Raw genomic sequence first — 18,232 nt, 5'->3', positions numbered from 1 at the left:
GATAAAGCATAATTAAAAAATTTAGAAAAAGTTAACAACAGGATCAGCGGCAAACTTTGAAAACAAGATAAAGGTGTAAGACATAAACAGTTTAACACTGTAGCCAAATGGGCGAGTTGGTGGAACATATTGGATGGAAAAACAGCGCGACAGACGAACACAACAGCAAAGGAACACAGCGCTCGTCTTGGGTTCCTTTGCTGTCGTGTTCGTCTGTCGTGCTGTTTTTCCATCCAATAAACAGTTTACTAAGCACACTGCTTTTTGGTGCATTATTTGCCGCATTTGCTAGTTGGCACGAAGACAACATTCTTTTTGCAAGGTGAAAATTCACCTGAAGCAAACATACTCCTGACATATTCCTGCCAGGTAGACCATATTTTGAAAAAAAGCTGCGAAGCCAAAGCATGCACACTTGTGTGCAAATTTCATCAAAAAGTTAAAATTCTCTAGCCAGAATGCATTGCGTACAGTGTGCGTGCGTATTCAGGGATGCCCACCACTTTCCTACAGATGTTGCAAATGCACTACAGTAGACTCCAGATATATCGAACATTAAGGAGATCACGAAAGAGTTCGATATACAGTCGAACCCGGATATATCGAACTCGAAGGGGATCGCGAAATAGTTCGATATATCGATAATTCGATATACAGAAATCGGCTTGGGACGGCACTTACGATGCGAAAAAACGATACTGTATTTGGCGCGTAATCAACTCACACGCATAATGAACCCACCCTCCACTTTTGCACTCGAGAATTTGGAAAAAAAAAAAGGCGTTAAGGACAGCTCGCTCACATGCAAGCGTTAAGCGATCTCAGCGACGAGCGGCAGCGACAGAGCAAAAAATTTCCAACTTGTTGAAACTGCACCGTACGAGCAGCCACCGCGGCAGCTCAAAAGGTTTCTGTGTCACCGCGGCAGAAATCGCCAGCGTTATCGCTTGCATGTCGCATTCCGTTTCGGTCGTCTCATCCACAGCTCATTTCTTGGCAGCATGCCAAGATGCTGCGCAGCGATAACGTCGCGACGTGTTTATCTTTTGATAGCTCCTTCCGCGCCGGGGAGCGAACTTGGCAGACTGCCCGTGATGGCTTGATTGCACAAGCCTGGTTCGATTTATCACGCCGTGCTTGGGGCCGGCGTAGTCTACTGCCACAAAATCATTGGAAAGCGTGATAAAGTAGCTGCAAATGCTGTTTGGAGCAAAAAGTGGTAAAAGCCGGTGTCATGATCGCAGCTGACCGCATGCTTTCGTTGATTCATACATGTAAAAATAAACGACTCCCGCAAAAAAAAAAAAAAGAAAAGCCGCTTCGTAACGCCATATCTTACGCTACGCCGCGCGTACAGCACAACGATAAGAACAAACGACTCTCACAAAAAAAAAAAAAAAAAAAAAAGTTCTGTCGCTTCTTAACTTACGCAGGCACCATAGCCACGTCAGCTGCCGTGCGCAGAGGGTTCGCAGCACACGGTGGAGAAAGCGTCCGACGTTCTGTCTGAAAACGGGCTGAGCTGGCTTGGCGCATGCGTAGCGCGTGCGTAGCGCGTGCTACTGCGAACAAAGGCCGGGAAGAGGAAGGAGAGGGATAGCTCGGCAAAAGAATGGGCACACCCTTACGCTTCGCTCTATCGCGTTTTCCCCCTCTCGTTCCCACCGGTTCTTTCTGGTTCATTTACGCACATGGCTTGCAAACGTCACGTGCTGGCACACGGGAAATGATAACCACAAATGCGCGCGCCTTAGGGGAGAGGGCACGGTGTTGCCCTAGTCGAACTGTCCCCTCTTATTCCTTCCGCGCGTGGCTTGAAAACGTCACGCGGCAAACGACCGAGGGTAATGCGATCGTCTTTGAGGAAGGCACACTTTCCGGTGTGTGGTGCGGAGTTTGATATATCGAACGACCGGTGAAATTGAGTTCGATATATGACGCGGCTTTCCTATACTTTTGCATGGGATTTTCAAGGGGATATTCCGTGAGTTCGATATAACCAAAATTCGATATATCCGGGTTCGATATATCTGGGTTCGACTGTATCAGTAATTCGATATACAGAAATCTGCTTGAGACGCAACTTACAGTAGTGAAAAATGATACAGTAAAAGCTCGTTAATTCGAACGTCATGGGACTGGAGGGAGTTAGAATTATTCGATGTTCGAATTATTGAATGGCCTTGAAAAACTGACAAGAGCCATCTACGTTACGGCAAATATTACCGTATCTCCTCAAGTAAAGAACCCACTCGTGGCCGACCGTCTGCTCTCTGTTGACGGCCGAGGGATGAAAGGGTGGATGCCTCTCGCAAAAAAACAACAAAAAAAATGCGTAACTCGTAGTGCTCATCCGAACTCATAGCTTTTCGTGGGTGTTTTCTGGGACCACGCCGACAGTGCTTATGTGCACTTCCGAATTAAGGGGAGATGCTACTCGAAGACAGTTTTTCTTTAATATTTGACTTAGAGCTATGAAACTCTGGTTAATAATTCAGTTTTTTATGCTGATTTCAAATCTGCAATTAGGTTTATTGTAAGTTGCATAGTTTTTGTTTTGTTCAGTGACAGTGTGTAAAATATACACTCTTTTGCCCCCCTTCTTTGCCATACTAAACTTCCATAAACACACATCGTTGATGGCTCATTTTGATCCATATAAACTGTAGAGTGCCAAAAACTAATAATAAAGTGCATATTAAGTATGCTAATGACGTGAAAAATTTGAACCTGGCAAGTCTACATTGTCAAGACACCACCATGTGGTATTTTTTTTTTTTTCTGTAAATATTTGATCAGTATTTATTCTTGAAAGAGATAATGGCACTCCTCATACCTTAGAGAAAATGTGTGCAAAATTTTATTCAGATATGAGCATCAGAAGTACCAAAAACATGAAGGGCAAACGCTGAAAATTGCCCAAAATTGCATTTTGAGAAAAATGCATTTGAAGTTAAAATCGCATGTTTATTTAAAAAAGAGAGCTTCAGTTCCGATCAAACTTTGGTTCAAAAGAAGAAATTGTCCATAAAGCTGCCACTGGCACTAGAAACTTCCTACAGCATATGTCGCTCCCTCATGACCCTTGCGAGTGGACTCCGATATGCGCTTTTTTTCTTCAGTGTGCGGCGATTTGCGTTCGCTTCCGCAGTCAGCTTCAAGGACATTTGTTTCTGCATTGTTATTTCTCTGGATGTGCCAAGCTATGATGCATTGGCTTGTGGAGTCCAATAATTGAGGAAAATCGCACTAGCTGCTCATATCCAATTCCTATAAAACAGGCCGCCACAGCAGCTTTGACGTTGACGGCGAAGCTTTCATCCTAGCTCCCGCTGTCAATCTCTGCTCGCATCCCTGCACGCCATAACTCGCCGCTATCAGTATGTTGTGGAAAGCACACATTGCGGGCAGGCAGAGGTCTCACAGAGTAGTTCAAGAAACGAAGCGAGTCTGCGCTTTGCGGCCGGTTCCCGAATACTGGAAGTCCTGAACGCTGGCTTGGGCAAATCGCGCCGCGCACAAGAACGTTCACCGCTGCCAAGTCAGTAACTACAGATGGCGCCTCATCGCAGGCTATTTCCTCACCTTAGAAATGCCCAATCTTTTTTTCCGAGGCACTCACACAATCTAACGCCGCTTCAAATTCCTCGGAGGCATCTGAAACGCTGGAGGGATCGGCGTCGGTTCCACTAGGCCTAACTGCCACAGGTCGAGTTGTCACTGGACGAGCCTTCTCTTTCGATTTTTGCCAACGTCCTCTATATTTGTGAACAGAACGGTATTTCACTCCTCGGTGACTGCGCCGGCTCAATTGTGCTTCATCCATGACGAAGATAAAGTTGCCGAACGATCGTCACTCGGAAACGCACCTCGACGTAGCATGGAGCCAGCAAGTGGGCTTCGCCACATGCACGCGCGCGGCGGCCAATAGCGAGGCTCGATTCGTACCACGTGATTTAAAAACCAGTCGCAGCGCTCGAAAAACTCGACGTAGGCATGCTTTTTTTTATTATTGCTTGCGTTTTAGTCGCCGGGCAACTGTGGTGATTGGGAGAATGTGGCTTGGCTGATCTCCTCACGTGATCCGCAACGGCGATCAACTGCGCTATGCCGACCGCGGGACGCTCGAAGATAGCATACTTTCGGTCATTTAACCGCCACTGTGCGCTCTTTAAACGTAATTTCAGCCCATTTCCTGTTTAAACTCAGCTTTGATTTTTATTTTCATGAAAGTAGAGATACTAAACTTGACAAAACAAGTAAAAACAAAAAATTCGTCATTTTCGAAAAAACCCGCGTTTTTCGACCCGCATCTCCCCTTAACAGGGCTTGAATTAAGGAGTATTTAATTATGAGCTTCGAAGGTTGCGTGGAAGAGAGCAGGCAGCCATGGCCGCCAATCCTACCCTCCGGTGCCGCCGTGCCAGTCATGCCGCCATTCAGGCTTTACCCACTTTTGCATGGTTCTATCTGGTTTCATCTTTTTTCCCCATTTTGGTCGCGCGCAGCCTCTAACTACGCCGCTCTTTCTCCGAGGCAATTTTTTTTTTTTGCCACGTGCTGTGTGCCAAGCCGCCCATACGCGGTGGCGCGTAGTTAGATTTTTCTGTTGTGGAACAGACTCTCATTTAAATTAGCGGGCTTTTTTGTACACAGATCTCTGGAGCGGTGTAGTTCGAATTATCGGGGTTTGAATTAATGAGCCTTCGCTTTATCGCATAATCAACCCATCGCATGATGAACCTACCCTGCACTTTTGCTCCCGAGAACTTGAAAAAAAAAAGTGTTAAAGCCTGTTCACATGCAAGCGATAGAGCGAATTCAGTGACAAGCAGTGGCGACAGTGTGAAAAATTTTCAACTCGTTGGAACTGCGTCGCTCGAGCCACTGCGACAGCTTGAAAGAGGTTTTTGCGTTGCCAGAGCGGAAATCGCGAGAGTTTTTGCTTGCATGTGAAACAGCCTTTAGTCAGTGGCGCATCCCTCCGTTTCGGCGGTTATAAGAGACTTGAAAATGGTTTGGCTGGTTTTCCTATGTTTGCCATGTTAATAACATTGCATACAAGAGACATTGTTACAAGAGACACTCTGTTACTAAGGACAACTTTTGCAGGTCCCTAGAATAATTTATTCACTATTTATAAGAGACACAATTAACCCAGGCACACTCATGCAATGCAGCTGACTCGTACCAACTTGTATGTGCGACAGTTTTTAGATTCCCTTAATTAAATTCTGTTGCATTCTCTTCCATATCAGTGTCCTGTTTTGTTGCAATATGTCAGGAACCAAGAAGGAGTTCCTCCTCTTTACTGAGAAGTCAAAATGTCCCAGTTGTTTCAGTCACACAGGAATGTGACGACAGTGGCTGAACCAATAAGGACATTTTGACTTCCTAGTCAAAAGGAGGCACTCCTTCTTGGTTCCTGACATAATGCAACAAAACAAGACACTGATACGGAACAGAATTTAGATAAGGGAATTTAAACTGCCGCACATACGAGTTGATATGAATTTTTGGGTTCCCTTGAGTGTCTCTTGTAACGAGGTTTTACAGCTCCTGCAGTGGCGGGGAGCGAACATGGAAGAATGCCCGTGATGGCTTGATTGCATAAGCTTGGTTCGATTTATTACGCCGCGCTTGGAGTGGGCGTAGTCCACTGTCACAAAATCATTGGAAAGTGTGATAGCTGCAAATGCCATTTGAAGCTAACAATGCTAAAAGCTGGTGTGATGATCGCAGCTGACCACATGCTTTCATTGCTTCATAGATGCAAGGATAGACAACTGTCGCCTAAAAAAAAAAATTCTCCTGCTTCTTAACGTTCGCAGCCGTCATAGCTTACGCTGCGCCGCATGTTTCGCACAACAAGGATGGTGGATTCGCAAAAGGAAGAATGAAAGAAACAGATCTGCCACTTCTTATTCCGCAGCCATAGCTTACGTGCATTTTGCAGGACGACATGAGACGCGCATTGCACATCAGCCGCCATGTGCAGAGGGTTCACAACACACACTGGAGAAAGCGTCCGACGTTTTGTCTGCCATGGGCTGAGCTGGCTTGTCGGCGCATGCATAGTGTGTGCTGCTGCAAACAAAGGCCGGGAAAGAGGGAGAAAGGAGAGAGAGAGCTCGGCAGAAGATAGGGAACACCCTTGCGCTTCGCTCTATCGCGTTTTCTCCCTCTCCCGAATGCCACGGCTGCATTGGCTGTTTCTGCTCCGTACCGGCCGTTGGCAAAACGGTTCCCTCTCGTTCCTTCACATACGTGGCTTGCAAACGTCACGGGCTGGCGCGCGGCAAACAATCACCGCAGATGCGCACGCCTTTGGAGAAAGGCCGCGCCGCTGCCCTAGACCGACCAGCTGTTGCCGAACTGTTCCCTCTCATTCCTTCCACGGGTGGTTTGAAAACATCACGTAGCAAACAGCCGAGGGTGATGCGATCGTCTTTGGGGAAAGCGCACCTTCCAGTGCTTGGTGTGGAGTTCGATATATCGAACGAACAGCGAAATTGAGTTCGATGTACGATGCAGCTTTCCTATACTTTTGCATGGGATTTTCAAGGGGATATTCTGTGAGTTCGATATAAACAAAATTCGAATTATCCGGGTTCGATATACAGTCGCCAACCGATATTTCGGAAGCCCAATTTTCCGGAACTGCCTGAAAATCCGGACCTTGCCATGGCACCGCCACGCACTCTATAGAGTCAATGTAGTATAACACCGACCGAAATTTCTGACGTTTCAAATTCTTCTCGTTCGATTCTCCGGACTTTTTCTTTCGATTCGTGACTTAAGAGCTACCGAAATGCAAACAATGCCGGTGCCATTTTGCTTTTCTGGCCACTATCATTTTGGTTTTCTGCAACCTCGAACCCACGTGTCATATTGTCACCTTGCATACCCGGTATAGCCTCGATAGCAGGCACTGCTTGCTGCACCGTCCCGCCAGTGCCAGCTCTGCCGTGCTGCCGTCGTGCACAGTCGCCAGTCGCCGCGGTCGCCATTCGCGTGTTGTGTGTTGTGCTGTTTACATCACCGCGTCAACTACCGGACACTAATGCTGGGCGTTATCCGGACACTCAAGCACCTCTATCGTTCAGGCGTGCTTAGTCGCATGGTGTTATGCATGGACAGCGGCAAAACCTACAGCATCACTCTGCATGCTTTCCGATGCTTGGAAAGCGGTGACCGGGAGACACTGCGGAATTGCTTCCGGCATGCTGATTTCGCGATCAGAGATGAAGTGCCGTCATCATCTGATGATAGCGCCAGTGTATCCCATCAGCTGTCTTCATCTGCTGACCTCATCGAGCACTTGCGCGCAGCACGAGCCGTTCCCATGGAAGTGACGCTGGAGCAGTTTGCTAGCGCTGACAGCGAGATCGAGCTCTGCGCTGAACTCACCTGCGACGAAATTGTTCACCAGTTGCTTGGAAGTGATGACTCGGGCTCTGACAGTGAGCAGCCAGAGGCTGTGCTGCCAACTTGCAAGGAACTATCCCGAGCTCTGATGGTGCTTTCGGCTGTGTACAGCGAGAACGTCACCCTTGCCGACGTTCAAGCCCGCAGAGGCTTATTGACCCCTTTTTCAAGCCGCTCTCTAAATAAAGTGATTTTTTTTGCGTGAATTCGTTTTTTCGGACTGCCTGATTTTCCGGACGCTATCTCGGCCCTTGAGGGTCCGAAAAATCGGTCGGCGGCTGTGTATCCTGGTTCGACTGTAGTCATGGCTATACCCTTCAACACTGAACACAGCCCATACATTATAGATGCTGTGATTGCGTGGCCCAGCACTATAAATGAGGGGTCGTGCAGGGCATGTACTTTGTTGACATTGCATTTGCAGCAAGTTGGGGTGGGCAGGTATAAATAATCTCCACGTGCTATAAACAGATCTTCACAAATGCATTTCCTGCACTTCTTATATACAGGTTTTGTTTGCTTTGGATGACTTAAAAATATATTTGAAGACTCTGGCAGATTAGTGTTGGTATTTTGCTTGGGCTTGTGGACACACTTTGTCCTTGGAAATGTCGTTGCTTGTTGGAGCAGATTTCAGTCCTGGTGAGGAGGGTGCCTCATATCGACCCGCCTTGTGCAGGTGGAGGAGTACAAGCGCAAGCAGCCGCTGGCGCTCTACCAGGAATTGTTTGAGGCGCCCTTCCTGGCGGAGACGGGCAAGCACCTGCAGCGGGAGGCCCACCGGCTGCTCGAGGAGTGTGACTGCTCGGCATACATGGAACGGGTGCTGCAGTGCCTCGCCCAGGAGAACCTGCGCGCCCGCCGCTTCCTCCACCCCAGCTCCTACCCCAAGGTACTACATGTACTTCCCACTTGCTTCTTCTGGGAGGAGGATGAACAAGGAGTGCAGGGCATCTCTTTTTGAGGCATATATGTGCTCCGCTTGTTTTTCTTCAAGAACATTTCAAAGAGAGGGCGAGGTAAGCACTTTCTATAGCAAAGCTTGTGATTTATGTTTATCCTCAAGCACCTTGTAAAGCTACGTCAGCCATAAGTTCTGTCACGGGTGTTGCGCTAGCAGAGTGGCAGGGCTGCAAAAAATCGTTTATTTTGAAATACCGTTGTAATGAAAAATCTGCAATTATAAGCCAGTGGTCAAACCTAGGTATGGAAATGACGTGCCTTGGCAGTAGGCACGTGTCTAGACAAGAAAGCCTCAAATGAAAACGTTGCACTAACCTCAAAGCTGATTTATGTGAAGAAATCAGTTATTTTATTGTGCCGCGTGCAGCAAACACGACCATGCACTACATTACACCACTACAGTACATACACCTTCCACTTTGTGTAACACCTCGTCGAGTGTGTGATTGCACCGAGCGATGAAAGTACTGACTTTGTATATGTGTGCAAAAAAAAACATCAAGGTTCAATATGACCTCATCTTCAGTGTTCCCCGAAATTTGAAAATCTTGTCTCGGTCTTTCAAAATGATTGCAGTGGTCAATAGGACAATCCTATAGCTAGGACAATGCTATGCTATAGTGCAGAGGCTGATTCGCTCTTTCTCTGCGTCGATTTCTTGCAATGAGAGCTGCTTTCTTATCTCCTTGACACATTTGCTGACTGCAGTCATTGTCAGATCTTGCGTAAGCTTCGTAATAAAGTAATTCGCGACCAAAAAAGAAAAAAAAGAAAACCTTCCCACAGACGCGAATGGCACAACCGCCTGACCGCGAACGACACGCAACGCAGGAAGAAAAGGAAGAGATGTAGGAGAAAAAAGGCAGGCGCCCAGGCCTGCTGTCTACTGCACAGCGTTGCCAGGTGCTCATGGAAGCAAAGCGCCAAAAATCTCTCAAAAGTGGCCGAAAAAGTCGCCAACTGGAACAAACGTTTCATAGTAGCCAAAAAAAGTTGCCAAGGAGTATTAGTGATATTTTTTTTATTCGCTACCTGTATTAAAATTAGACCATAGTTAGGTAGCTAGAAGAGTAAAGAATGAAATGTTATAAAGAATGCAGAATGCAAAGAATGCAGTTTCCCGATATGTTAATTAGCACTCATTTTGCAGCGCCTTATTAATTTCAGTATACAAAGTGTCTACCAAGTGGGAATAACCAAAATAATTAATTTTAACTTTCAAAAACAAAAAATCTGCTTTCAACATTTCACACGGCATACATTTAGCTTCCCATTGCAAAAAAGAATTTCAGCTCTACGTGCTTTGGGTACCAAGATATTGAGGCCGGAAAACTGCAAGGGGTCGACAATGCATGTTATGAGAAAAGAGCAAAAAAGAAACGGGGGATTATTTAAATTTACAATTTAAAATGACTAGAAACCTTCAGGGATGTAGTTTTTGCTTTCCAACGTCTAAGTATCGCCTCTTTCATTTTGATTTGTAGTTGCAGCACGTTCAGTTGTAACTTTTTGGCTGCGCGAGTTGCATGCAGGCAGCAACTTTTTTTTTTTTTTTTTTTCACGTACATTGTTTTGCCACGTTCTCGCATCAAGACCGCGGTGAGGAACATTCATTGCAAAAAAAAAAAGAAAATTTAATTTGGAGCTGTTTGCTGCTTTCCAGTGCTCTGCATTGCACGGGAAGCAAGTACATTCACTAAAGACTATGAACGCGATCCGGTCAGCGCAAACGCGCGGCTCTACGACGACAGCATGTCCCCGCAGTCTATGCACTGTAGAATAAGTTTGACGGCGATTCCTTATTCACGTTCACCTTTTTCAATGCGAATATCGCCGCAGTATGTTTTACACTTCGCCAGTCTCGAAAAACTTTACATCTGATGATCGTGAACTTCGCCTCGCCAAGCGGACTGTCCGCCGCGCTGCCGTCATCGTCACGAAAACAATCCGTCTACTGCTTTGTTGCTGGAGTTGGCATGAGTTCAAGCTTTTTCTGTTTCGAGCTTATCTTTCTGCTCATCTGCGGCCTGCGATATCACTGTGTAGTGTCGCAGCAGGTGCGACCGCTGGCAGTAGCAGTCTTCCGTGCTGGGAAACACGCTAGGCCTACTTCAGGCTCATACACACGATTGTTCAGTGCACGACTTTCGTCGGCCTGAGCGCACACAGCTGGGGCAGGGCATTCCTAGACGATTATTCAACAATTTTTTTTCTCTTTTTCCCAAAATCTTGCCGGCAATGCACCTCGCGGTTCGAAACTAAATGTGACCAGCGTCACTTCTCTGCAGTCTCCCCGCGGCTCAGGCGCACCGAGCAGACGCTGCCAGCCAACTCCACCAATGCGGTGATGCCCTGCCATCACGTGCACCCCGAAAGCCAACGGAATTGCGAATGCCATATTTTCTTTTTTGCCATCTTTTATGCGACCAATGAGCGAATGGAAACAGCAGAGGCAGCATTTTGAAGAAGGTCGGCTCTTTCGAATAACACCAAGATTTCTTCGATGCTGCGCACGAAATGGGAGCTACGCCTCGCGAAAAATGGTTGTTTCGGCGGCCGTTCGGCCCAAATTCAGGCAACATCGATTATATAAATTTGCACTGTGACTAAAATACTGATCCTAGAGATGAAGAACTTAGCAGATACCATATTTACTCACATAATGCTCGCACCCCCAACATTAGGCGTCAAAAATTGGAATTTCTTTTTTCCGCACATAATCATCGCACCACCCATTTTACCACCGCAAGAGTCGTCTGCTAGTAGCAACAAGCGCCATCTTTGGAGCGCTACTGAACCTAGCTGGCCTGAACCTAGCTGAACTGAACCTAGTGTGCACGTGCTACCAGGCGGTGATAGCGTGCTTGATTATATCATCATCATCGGTTATGTTCGTATTTTTTTTTACCTCCGTGATGCTTGTAGTCGTCGCCATTTTGTGAGGTGTCTCCGTGTCTCGTTGTCATTGTTCCTTCGTTTCGTCCGTGTTGCTTGCTTTGTACCACCGTCTACCGTGTTCTTGGTGCCGCATCGCAGTGGGGCGTTACACAAGTTATACAGGTACTTTTAAACTGAAAGCTTTCGGGTACGGGCTACAGCATGGCAACCATGCTGCCAGCAGGCACTTCGGCGTCGAGTTCTGTGTAGCACGGAGACAGTGATTGCAGTGTCGACACGGACTCGGATCAAGTCTCTGATTGAGAGTAGAACTGTATGGTCTGCTGTGAGCATTATACCACGAAACGCGGGGAGTGATGATGAGGCTGTGTGCGGTAAATAAAGTGCTTTAGCAATTTGTGCTTTTGGCGACCCTGTACTTTTATAACAAGGGTAAGTTCTGCTTGAAAGTAATGTTTTGGTTATATTTACAATAGCTGACCTACGAATCCCAATTCGCTTTTTAAATTTGCTTTTAGCGCTACGAAACATTTGCTCGAAAATTTTGCCCGCATAATTATCGCACTCCCCAACTTAGCATCAATTTTCCGCGAAAAAAAGTGCGAGCGTTATGCAAGTAATACCCCAGTCAAGCATGCAAGTTAAAGTTCACTTCCGTGGAGTGCACTTCACAGCTTGAAAGAGACTTTACGCTACGCAGTGCTAAACGGGAAAGCGAAGTGGACTCGCATAAGCACTCGTTGGTACGAAACTAGCAACTGAAAAACATGCTTTAAAAAAGAAATTGGAACCTCCAAGCGCGAAGTTCTGGGAACTGCTTTTTAAAGTAGTAAAACATTTAAAAAATGCTTAAAATTTGACACCGGGCCATGATTCATAGACCCCTTATCAACGAACACCATGAACAATAACAACCGCCTCCTAACTGAAAATGGCGTAGCCGCAGTGGCGCACCACTCATAATGTGGAAGTTACGTACGCGGTTACATCACTTTTTTGTTATTTGATATTTTGCCCGTCGCTATTTATAAAACATTTCATCAAATGAAAATATGTACAAAACACGTAAAATTAACTTGTATACATATCTTATTACATAATACATTTGTGACGAAGAAATTTCTACCGGCAAGGCTACGCGCTCAGCCCTGGAAGTCTCTTTTGCAAACGCACTCCGACCTGAGTGCACACTTTGGCAAGCGCACTTATGTTACACTGTTTAGCAGCGGTAGAGTGCACTTTTCTTAAGTGACACTCGCCGTAAGTGCACTTTATTTTGTGCACTTGACAGGGGTATAAATACGGTAGGTAGATAAAAGAGCTGCTGATTTCGAAAACCACATTTTCTAAAAAGTGATTTTTTTTTTTTCGCATATTTTTAGTCTGAAAGACCTGTGTCCCCCCCATAAGACCCGCGTCCCCCCTTAATCCACAGCTCTGTGGTGGGTTGGCACTAGATATGCTGATGATGATAGCTACAGTCCACAGACCATTCACATAAAAACAGTGGTTTCTGTTTCACGTGAGAGTTGCGAGCTGTGGCGCCGTTAATTTTAGCCGAATTCGTAATACTCATGTTCCTAGATTATAGAAGAAAAAATAAAATTTGTTTGTTATTCTCAAATATACGCTATATTGAAATTCGTAATTCTGAAATAGTTTTACATTGAAAACATAAGAAATCTGCTAGGGATTGTTAAAAAATTTGTTAATATGGTGTTCGTAGTACAGTAAAACCTCGTTAATTCGGCCCTCGTTAATTCGGCTCGCTCACTCCCTCCCTTCAAAAATGTACATAGGTTTATTGCAGCAAACTCTCGTTAATTCGGTGCTAAATTACGTGCGCACCGGTTAATTCTTACTGGAGACGGGCCGAGGCTGCCGCGGATACTAGTTTTTGGAGCACGCATCGCTACGCCCATCATTCCCTAAGGACCATGTGAGGACTGGAAATGCCGGAAACGACTATTTCAAAATCGTATGGAAGGAGGCCTCAACAAGGCAGGGACTGCCTTCCTTGACTGATTTTATATACGGAAGAAAAACGACTCCTCAATAATATTTTGTGGACATTGCAATTCTATCACATAGAAATAAGTGTTTTTTGACCACTTCTTATCCTTGTGGGAAGGGAGTGCTAGGGGGAAACTTGGCTCCGCCTAATGGGGACTTGTGCACATGCATAGGGGAGAAAACCTGGGCCAGGGGGCGCTGCTCCACTCTGTGCGTCAGCGCCCTCCATGGATACCACGTCAAAACCTCCACGCAACGCAGCCGCGTCGTCTGCTCCCCGCCACATCGAAAAGCGTGCTGTCGTCTGCTCCGCGCTGCTTTCCAGCACGTGTTTGCGCACGCACGCTCGGTTGTTTCTCTCCTCCTCCGGCCGCGTTGTGGCCGCCATCGCGCTCCAACAAAGGGGGAAAAAAAAATCTGAAACGAAAACGTGACGCCGTGCTTTTTCGCAAAACTTGTGTGGAAATGGTAACGGAATGGTTGTCGGCTTTTTTTAGGTAATAGTATCGCTCGCATCTCGCACCTCTGTTTGTAACTGGCGGTGCCGCAGCAGCCATCGCGGAACCAAGTCGGCCTCAAGAAACAGATATACGTCATTAATGCCATCACTTGGCGCTTAAAAAAGAAAAACACATACGTCAATTGTTCGATATATTCTCATACGCGATCCTGCTTCGGGAGCTCAAAACTGCGCATTCGCTAGAGAGATAACTGAACTGGGAATTGCACAGTGTAGCTATGGAATTAAGAATACAAAGGTTTCCGTGGAGAGATGTCCCCGCCCTCATGGAAAGTTGTCAGGTATTTCCTCGCTCTTCGTCTCGTGGAGAGAGGAAACTGCCGCAAAATTGGCATGCCTCGGCTTCTCGTCAGTGACCTAGGTCGTTAAGAAACCCCTCATTGTTAAAGGTAGATAGGTCATTGATTTCAAATGTTAGTGCTGCAGCAGCGAACTCCCCCTCACCGCTGTCAGCAGGAACCAAAGGGTAAGGCGGCATGCTTTGTGTTTTTGTAGGGAACGCGTCCTAAACGCGCCGAAATCGGGCACCACGGCGTCGGCAGCATCGCCTAAAACGTCTGTCCCCAAAGAGTTGAATAGGCCCCTTTCAAGTGAGCAGTCACAAATGGAAAGGAAGCTCCCCACTCGTCACTGTGTACACGCGTATCAATTCTAAATGAGATGGCTGGACCCTTCATTCTGTGAACAACATGGACAGAGACATCAAGAGGTGCTGCCTCAAGTCCTTCAAAATACTTCTCGTTTGCTTCTGCCGTCGAGCAGCTAATTCGCGTTCATTTTTTTTTTTTTTTTGTCTGATCCTGCCAACAAGCGCTCTTTGAAAACAATGTCCGCGACGATCAAATAATCATAATTTCTCGCTTTCGAAGGCACTGATAAAAACATGCTTCCAGCCAGCCTCTATGTCAGCCGGGGCACAGAAAAAAGCAAAAATAAGAAACCCCACTGGCAAAGAGCGCCGGCTTTGCGCGCGCAGATGAGCGTCCATCCCCCCTCGTCCTCACTCACCTTCTCCCGCTCCGCGTGCACGTGCGGCTGCCTGTAGCACGCGCTCCCGAGCGAGCGGGCTGCGCAGACTCTGCTGACAGTCGCGCGCAGCGTGGGCGCGGATGCACGTAGGTTTTGTAGTTCCTCTCCACTCCGCTGGAAACCTAGCGCTGGCGTCGCGGAGCAAACTCCAGCTTTGGTTCCCTATATGAAGGTGGTTGCAGTTAGTGCGAGGACGTGGGGCTCATTGGAGATGATTGAGGTAAACCCGTGCCCTGTAAAAGAGGGAACCTGGTTGAAGATTGTGATGACAATGGCAGTGATGTTGAGGGGGGTGGGGCAGGCGTACAGCAAGCTGTCTTCTGAGCACTTCCCATTGTTGTCGTGCAGGTGACACGTGAGTGTGAGCAGCAGATGGTGGGCGCCCACCTGAGTTTCCTGCAGCAAGAGTGTGGGCCCATGATGGAGGCCGAGCGGAGGACCGATTTGTCACGCATGTACACCCTCTTGAGGCCCCTGGGGTCTCGGGCCCTCGAGGTGCTCGTCACACAATTGCAGCGGCACGTTGAGCGTGTTGGCCTCGGCCGCCTCCAGCAGGGCAGCAGCAACGGTGGCGGAGGAGGTGCGGCCTCCGTCGCAGCTTCGTCATCGTCAACATCTTCGGCCGAAGGGGGAGGATCATGCCTGTCCATCTCACCGCAGCACTTCGTCGAAGCTGTGCTCCAGGTCCACACCACATACCAGGTGGGCTGTTCAATAACACCTCACTTACTTTTAAAGCATTTCTGTGCGCGATTTGTTTGGACAGGAGCCCTGGCTAGTTTGCTGCTTGCCCAGTAGAGACTCAAATGTTGCCCACTGGAATCTTATCTGCTGCTTGCTTGCTGCTCATCAACTTGCATAGACAGCTTCTCTCTGCTTGATGTGAGAGAGGTTATGATGCAGTTGGTGTGTAAAATTATGTGCTCTTTGTCAAGACTCAGGGGAGTTATTGCCTGTGTGCAGTGACCAGTAAGGCAGTGAATGTAACAGACTTTAAGATTTTGTTGCAGAAAGGAATCGATTGTGTTCGGGTCGCATGCCTAGTTGGTACTCTTTTGTTCATTCTATGAGCTGTTGTATTCTGATTGCCAACAGCGTTTTGTATATTACCCCTTGTGTAATTGATGTCTGGGGTTGCTCCCCCAGGAAAGAGGTGATGCTTCATGGCAGTATTCAGTAAGCTCTTTAGTCATGCAAGCACCAAGTCATACTGTGATTAAGACTTCTCTCAGTGACTCCACTAGTTCTACAAAGCCCTGTGAACGAGGCATTAGTCTGCGAAATAAAATTTATTGCTTCTATATGGTTCCCCATCCCCTGTTTAATGCCCACTAGGCCTTGCAGGTACAATAAAATAGGGGCGTGTGATGCAGGGAAAAAATAGGGGCGTGTGATAACTGAATTTTTCGAATATGAATAGAATACGAATATGGGGAAAAGGTGCCTTCAAATATCGTATACAGTATCTGATCAGCACAAAAAAAGAAAATGAAAATTATTTCGCAATTTACATCTATTTGTAAATAAAATTAACTAGAATTGCACAGAAGTGTAGAACCAACTGAAGAATCCAATATAAATTTCAGTTAATTGTAGTTTACTGTGCAAGAAGGACCTGCATGAAACCGGGTCGAGCGCTCATTAATTCAGCCCTCAAGGGACCAGAAAATACAGTCAAACCCGGATATATCGAACCCGGGTATATCGAATTTTGGCTATATCGAACTCACGGAATATCCCCTTGAAAATCCCATGTAAAAGTATTAGAAAGCTGCGTCGTGTATCGAACTCCAATTCACTGGTCGTTCAATATATCGAACTCCGATATATCGAAGGCGCGCCGCGCCGTCCACAAAGACGATCGCATCATCCACGGCTGTTTGCCGCATGACGCTTTTCAAGCCGCGTGCGGAAAATGAGAGAGAACCGGTTCGGCGACGGCCGGTCTAGAGCAGTGCCGCGCCCTTTCCCCAAAGTCGCGCGCGTCTGTGGTGACCCGCGTGGCAGCACACGACGTCTGCAAGCCATGAGTGGGAAGAACAAGAGGGAACCGTTTTGGAGACGGGCGGCCGGTACGGAGCAGACGCAGCCAATGCAGCCGTGTCGTTGCGGCGAGGAGAAACTAAGAGATAGAGTGAAGCGCAAGGGTGTACCCATGTACCCATTCTTTCCTTCCTCTTTTTCGGTCTCCGTTCGCTGCAGCGCAGCACGCGCTACGCGTGTGCCGGCAAGCCAGCTCGGCGCGTGACAGACAGAAAGTCAGACCACCGCCGGATCGTTATCATGTCAGATGCTATCTGCAGTGCGCATTTCTCTTTCTTTTGTTTCGCGGCGGGGAGCGTGCCGTGTCACGTAAGCTATGTCGGCTACGAACGTTAAAAAGCGGAAGAATTTGGATTTCGCAACCAAGTTGGCGGCCTTACAGAGCGTTGAAGAGGGCAAGAAGTCATTGGTGGTAGTGCATTTGGCATTTCAAAGAGCACTCTAAGCACGCTGCTAAAAAACAAAGAAGAAATTAAGCTGAAGGCAGGTGAGCAAAGTCGTTCCGGACCGTGCCGTGTGCACCCTGCAGCTTTTGAGAAAGTTACTTTTGCGGCTGACCTGGGTGGCTGCACAGGTTTAAAAACCGCCACGGCATCGTGGGAAAAACGATTTCAGGCGAGAGTGAAAGCGGCAGCAGCCAAGGAATGAAACAGTGGCTTTCTGAAGAGTGGCCAAAGATCGCCGAGGAGTTTTCTCCCGCAGAAATCTTTAATGCAGATGAGACTGGCCTTTTTTGGCAATTGTTGCCAAGCAAGAACGCTCGACCTCCGAGGGAGCACATGTCACGGAGGGAAGATGAGCAAAGTGCGCGTCACTGTTTTGCTTGTGGCAAATATGGACGGATCTTGTAAGTTATAGCCATTCATGATTGGGAAAAGTATGTCGCCTCGGTGTTTCAAGAACTGCAAGCAGCTTCCAGTACGCTACGGCTTCAACAGAAAAGCGTGGATGACGCGTCAACTTTTTTCTGAATGGCTTCAGACATGGGACACGGGGTTGGGCAAGTCAGGCCGCCGAGTTTGCCTTCTCGTCGACAACTGCTCGGCCCATCACACCACGTGCGAGCTGCATCATGTAGAACTGAAATTTCTTCCGCCTAACACGATAGCGAGGTTGTAGCCACTTGATCAGGGCATTATAAAAGCATTTAAGGTCGGCTACAGAAGGAGACTTGTTCAGTGGCTCCTAATTAATCTTAGAATGGGAGTCGATCTGAAGATTGACTTGCTGGGGGCCATTCAGATGATCACTGGCGCCTGGAACAACGTAAAGCAGGACACAGTGGTCAATTGTTTTCGCAAAACAGGTCTTGCAGTGGCCGCAGGTGACTGTCCAGAA

The 18,232-nt window shown here is 47.3% G+C and overlaps 1 protein-coding gene across 1 annotated transcript in view; it reads left to right on the top strand.

Moving 5' to 3' along the window:
• The window catches only part of Cul2 (cullin 2), a 99,277-nt gene that overhangs the window by 9,771 nt on the left and 71,274 nt on the right, over window positions 1-18,232 (top strand). The window contains exons 6-7 of the mRNA XM_084595568.1: window positions 8,108-8,320; window positions 15,200-15,553. Of these exons, the coding sequence (XP_084451694.1) occupies window positions 8,108-8,320; window positions 15,200-15,553 (567 nt within the window). The remainder of the gene's footprint in view (window positions 1-8,107; window positions 8,321-15,199; window positions 15,554-18,232) is intronic.

Source organism: Amblyomma maculatum, chromosome 2 (genome assembly GCF_055883805.1).
Source record: "Amblyomma maculatum isolate TAMU_Amacu chromosome 2, ASM5588380v1, whole genome shotgun sequence".
Taxonomy (NCBI): Eukaryota; Metazoa; Arthropoda; class Arachnida; order Ixodida; family Ixodidae; genus Amblyomma; species Amblyomma maculatum.
Note: the sequence above shows the minus strand (reverse complement) of the source record. Positions and strands in the feature narration are given on the sequence as shown.